Source organism: Alligator sinensis, unplaced genomic scaffold, assembly GCF_000455745.1.
Source record: "Alligator sinensis unplaced genomic scaffold, ASM45574v1 scaffold254_2, whole genome shotgun sequence".
NCBI classification, from domain to species: Eukaryota; Metazoa; Chordata; order Crocodylia; family Alligatoridae; genus Alligator; species Alligator sinensis.
Window position 1 is genome coordinate 128,582 of NW_005842396.1, and position 5,992 is coordinate 134,573.

General features: G+C 46.3%; 1 protein-coding gene across 1 annotated transcript in view; it reads left to right on the plus strand.

The window, feature by feature from the left end:
* Window positions 1-1,398, plus strand: part of LOC102372318 (TCR gamma alternate reading frame protein) — a 29,072-nt gene extending 27,674 nt beyond the window's left edge. Inside the window, exons 7-8 of the mRNA XM_025211241.1 lie at window positions 464-526; window positions 892-1,398. Coding sequence (XP_025067026.1) covers window positions 464-526; window positions 892-1,028 — 200 coding nt within the window. The 3' untranslated portion in view covers window positions 1,029-1,398. The remainder of the gene's footprint in view (window positions 1-463; window positions 527-891) is intronic.
* Window positions 1,399-5,992: the final 4,594 nt, after the last annotated feature.

The following is a 5,992-nucleotide window of genomic DNA, read 5'->3' on the forward strand; positions in this document are numbered from 1 at the left end:
GAAAGAGTGCAATTTTACCTGTTTATATTGTGGTCACCGTTTTACTTTTTTATTCCATCTCTGAATTCCTAGTAAGGAAAATGTTAATTTCCTATTAAGAAAAATTCCTATTAAGGAAAACTTTAGGGCAGTGTTGTATGTTGAAATTAAAAGTGTCCTGAAGCCAGCAAGGGGGTTGTTACACATTTTCAAGCAGTAACTTTGCAGCTGGTTGCTTTTTTATAGCTGGATAGTCATTTTTAGGGTGTGATAACTACTTTGCATGTATGGCTGGTTTAAATTTATTGCATAATTAATCAGTCAGTTGTGTGATAATTACTTTGCACGTGTGGCTAGTATAAATATATTGGGTGATTAACCAGTTAATTGCACGATATATGTAACGAGCAGCAGGGGCCTTAGACAGAACAAGCATTTGAACAGGTAATTCTTCCTTTACATGTTATAACTTTGATTCTTTCAGCAACTGTGACTCAAACAGACAACTGTATTGCCGGGCAAGCAAATGGCACAGTATTTTTCAAAGGTAACTTACAAGTGTCCAGTTCTCAATTTTTAATAGAGTATGTGCAAGAATTAAGCACCACGTTGTATATTCAAAATATATGAGAAACCTAATCATTGAAACTAGATGACACACAATTCTTCAAGATGTAGAAAGCTGCTCTCAGTTATGTCATAAAAAGCTTCCAAAACCTAATGCCATCCCTTCAGTTCGGATCAAACACTACCCAAATTCAGCTTAGGTGTTGCATATTCAATGGGGTGGGGGGGGAGTTTAATACCATTACAGCCTTAACTCAATTATATGGAGTTTGATTAGGATGCATAAACTATAGCCATCAACTACTGTATAGGCATTATATTTATATTTTGTTTTTGATATTGCAGAGAATTTCACGCACAGGACTGCATCTTTAATATACATAGTTCTTCTCCTGAAAAGCAGCATGTACTATGTCGTCGTACTCTTCTTCATATACAGAATGAAAAGCCCAACCAAGGGTCCCCCCAGAAAGAAACATTAAACTATTCCTTCCAGCTTACAAAGTCAGCATTTGTATCTTAATTTTGCTTAATAAAGCTGCTCACATAACTATAATATACATTGCTTTAAATGTGGAAAAAAAGTGGAAAAATATCAGCTTGAGACCTTTCAACACTTAGGCATGCAACTGATGTCATGAATATTGAAAGCTCTGCTATATTCAGTAAGCTCAATGAGACTACCTGCGTGTGTGAATGCATTTGGTGGCAGTGCTAAGACTTAAAACTAATTTACTGTTTTATTTTTAGTTTCATGGGAATTTTTTTTCCTTCAATTTCATTTATTTCCTTCATAAAAGAAATGTGTAATTATTGTATCAGAACTGTGAAAAGTTGAGATATTTAAATAAAATGGAGAATTATAATATACTGTTTACTTCACTTTTTTTTTAAAGGAAATGTAAATTGAGGTTTTTTTTTCTTAAAGTCCTTTAGGACTTTGCCTTAGACAGACACAAAACCCATAAGTTTAACAGAATGATGAAGCCAAACATTTTTATTTTATATACATTGCAAATGTCTATATGGCATCTTTTAACATATAAATCGTAATGAATGAAAATACTACCCCATCTAGTTGTGTCTATACCTTCCAACAGATGCCTAGAAACTTTCCAAGAGTGAAATAATTTGCTAAAAAAAATAATTTAAACTCCAAAGATGGGAAGATGGGATGGAATGCACTCTCAGCAAGTTTGCAGATGACACCGAGCTGGGGGGAATAACAGATACACTGGTGTACATGACTAGGATTCATAAAAACCTTGACAAACTGGAGGATTGGACCACAAGAAATCTCATGGAGTGCGTCCACACATGCAAGCATGTGCGCTTGCAGCAACTCAAATACAAGTGGTGCAAATGTGAGCCACGACTTTTTGCTTCATTGCATGTGCTGGGACATCCACTTTGTTGTGGAGAAAACTGTTCCACTTGGGGCAAAATAACCTTGTCTGGCTCCTCCTGGATCTGCAGCCAGGGGGAGAGAGCCTGGGGCCCGAGTATAAAAAACCTGCCCTGGCCAGCAGCTCAGGGCTACTTGCCCTCAGGAACTTCTGAGGTATTTATTTGAATGTTATAAATAGATAGGAGCTTTTGAGGCCCAGCCACTTGGTATCTGCGGACACTAGTCCCTTGTGTCAGCTAGACTGCTGAGGCAGCATCCCAAATTCACTTTTTAAAATACCCCAAAATCCATGTTCTTCCACATTTTGAACAAAAGAGAGAGGGATTGATCAGATAGGCAACGTTTTATTGCTATATTTACAATGTTAAAGCAATTGGGAAGCCTGTCAGTGACTCTAGCATCATAATAAAATAGATCCTAAATATCTATTATGTTTGCTTTTGGTTTCCTTATCACGTGGTGAGTGTGTGATGGGGAGATGCGGGGTTTGCAGGAAGGGAGGTGGGGGGATGTGGGTTGGTGTGTGGGTGGGTGTGGAGGGAGCTGGGGGGATGCGGGTCAGTGTCTGGATAGGTGTGGGGGGACTGTGCCCAACCCCCTTGCTGGTCTGCAGCCCCCTGATCATTCCCCTGTTCGTCCCCAGCCTTGGGAAGCCTGAGACCAGCAGGAGACTGGAGACAGCAGGGGAAGTCTCAAGCTTGTCACCAACGGATTGTCTCCAATCTCCAGCCCCCTGCTTGTGCTCCTGCTTATATCCAGCCTCCCAAGCAGGGGAACGAGCAGGAGGCTGGAGATGATTCAGGGGTTCCCCTGGTCAGCTCCAGGCTCCTGGTCGTTCCTTCTCTGGCTCCCATCCCCACCATTGCTCCCCTGCTGGACTCCAGCCGCCCACACCTGCTGTTGCTGGTATGTTGCAGGTGAAGTGCCATGCAATTGGGGCCAAGCCCCACTGCCTCCTGTGCAGGGGGGCTCTGCCACGAAGCCCTTAGTGGCCCCAACTGCTGCTGCTACTGCTAGTGAGTGTGGGGGGGGGGGGGAGGAGTTGAGGCCAGGCAGGAGAGTAAGCAGGGGCAGGGGGAAGAAATGGGGGCTGGGCAGCACCCCCACCATGGTCCTCACCCCCTCCCTCCAGATCCCCAACCCTCTACTTACCTGGCACGAAGCCAGGTCCAGGTCCCTGCAGCCTGCACTGCTGCTTGCCCTGCATAAGTAGGCAGCGTGCTTAAGCACCAGGGCAAGGGCCAGCCATAGAGACGTTCTGGCTGGCTACCAGAACATCTCTGTGGAGGACTGAGCCACCGGTTGCCTCAGGGCATGGTCCCAGACCATGCCAGGCCAACTTTTTTCCCCCAGGGTATTTTTTGACACCTGGATATCCAGAGGTCTAATTTTGTCCCCAGGCTGCAAATTTGCAGGATGAAACAATCCCATGCACTGGTACAGGCTGGGGACCAACTGGCTAAGGAGCAGCTCTGCAGAAAAGAGCCTGGGCGGGTTACAGCAGACAATAAGCTGAATATAAGACAACAGTGTGCCCTTGTTGCCAAAAAGACAAATGACATACTGGGCTGCATTAGTAAAAGTGTTGCCAGCAGATCAAGGGAAGTGATTATTCCCCTCTATTCCACACTGGTGAGGTCACATCTGGAGTACTGTGTCCAGTTTTGGGAGGCCCATTACAGAAAGGATGTAGGCAAACTGGAGAGAATCTAATGGATGGCAACTCAAATGGTGAGGGAGCTGGGGGACATGACTTCTGAGGACAGGCTAAGGGAACTGGGCTTATTTAGTAGCCTACAGAATGAAAGACAGAGGGGATTTAATAGCAGCCTAATTTTTTTTAGGGGCCAAATCCAGCTCACCAGGCCATTCTATCTGGTCCATGGGGCCCCTAAAAAAAATTAGAAAATTAATATTTATCTGCCCATATGCCTGTCAAGGATGACAGGAACCAGGGACAGTAGGACCCAGGAGGAGCCCCTGGCAGGATCAAGCAGCTAGAGAAGCAGGTCTGGCCTGGCCCCGGCTCCCGCTCCACCCTGAGCCCTGGCCTGAAGCCTCTGCCTAGCTGGGGCTTCTGGAGGATTCTGACCTGGGACTGTTCCTGCCTCCCTATGCCAAGGGAAATAGAGATAAAAAGGAGAGGGGAGGGAAGCAGGGGAGGAACGTGGGCGATTGCTCCAGTCCTCAGGGCCAGCCGGGCCAGCTGCTGCTGTCCTGGCATTACAACTGTGAACCCCTAGTGGGCAAGCAGCGTGGGGGATTGGGGAAATGGCTACAGCAGGCGGGAGGAAGGGGAAGCGAGCAGGCGCGCAGAGCACAGTGACATCCAGATGGAAGCACCAGGGACAGTGCCAGTGAGACCCAGAGCGGGGTGGCAGAAGCGCAGGGCAGGGCTGCCTGGGGCTCTATGGAGCTGGACTCTGCTGCTCAAGCAGGGAGAGGAGGGAGCCAGCCCAGCTCCATAGAGCCCCAGGCAGTCCCCACCCCGTGCTCCTGCTGCCCCACTCTGGGCCCTGTCTGCAATGGCCCTAGTGCACTGGTGCAGGCCCTACCGCTCGCTGCCCCTTCCCTCACCTGCTGCAGCCATTTCTCTGCTCCCCCCCAACACCAGCCATTCAGCATGATGTGGTTCCCAGCTACAGCACCAGGACTGCAGGAGCAGTTGGGACAGAGCAGGAGAAGGGCAGCAGTGTCAGACAGGGGACAAGTGGCAGCAAGTAGAAGCACGGGGCCCAGGGCCAGGACCAACAGGAGCACAGATCCTGGGCTTGCAGGAGCACTGGTAGGGGCTCTGCCAGGCTGTGGACAAACCCTCCCCCTTCACAAGCCACAACCATCCCCAGCCATTCCCCCTACATACTCACAACCCCCAACAAAACCCATACCCACCCACAGCCCATACACCCACACCTATCCTCCCCCACACCCAAAAACATATACCCACCCTCCCACACTATACAAGAGTAAGACTTCATTTTAAGCTATTATACCATCACCTCTATGTACACTACACAAATACATGTAAATCGGGAGAAAAAATATTTTTTAATGAAATTAATGAATATTGTAGTACATGTTTGATTTTTAGCATATAATCTGGTATTTTTCTGGTTCCGAGATGGCAAAGCCCCTTACTGAAATGTGTAATTCACAGGGGCAAGGGGAGGAACTTCTGGTGGCAAAGGTCAGGGGTTAAGAGGCAGGACTTCCAGTCCTAAGATGGCGACCAGGAGGCAGGGTACCTGTCAAGGGGCGTGGCTACCCATGTGGCCCTTGATGGCTTGCAAAACTCAGTAAGTGGCCCTCCACCCAAAATAATTGCCTGCTCCAATCTAGACTGTTCTCAGTAGTGGCATATGACAGAACAAGGAGCAATGGCCTCAAGTCACAGCAAGTGAAGTTTATGTTTGATAGTAGGAAAAACTCTTGTTAGAAGGGTAGTAAAGCACTTGAACAGGTAAGCCACAGAGGTTGTGGAACCTCCATCCTAAGACACAGCTAGACAAATCCTTGGCTGGGATGATCTAGTTGGGGATGGTCTTGCTTTGCGCAGGCGGTTGGACTGGATGATCTTCCAACCCTAGTTTTCTATGATTCTATTAAAATGTTTTGGTTTAATCCACAGTCAGCAGCAGAGTTCTCTGGCACCTTAAACTCTTTTCCAACTCTCAGCTTTATAAATCTTTCACGTACTTAATGTTCCACCTAGAATCAGAACTATTAATCTGTTGTTTTAAGGTAAAAAAGGTGCAGATCTAACTTGGGGCACATTATGCGTATGGGTACAGGCAAGTTGAGCCTAAAGCACTTGTAGGATAGAAAAAAAAAAACTGTTAGGAGTACACTTGACACACGGATACAGTTGGTAATTATCTTTCAGAATTTCAGAGACTGAACTCTTACTATTTCTACACTCTGTGTGAAGACTGATAAGACATGGTTTACATCTTTGTAAGTTCTTCAATAAGTCAAAAAGTTTTAAAGCTATGAATTTTCTTTTTCTTTGCATATTACCATAGAAGATTGTTTTTCCTG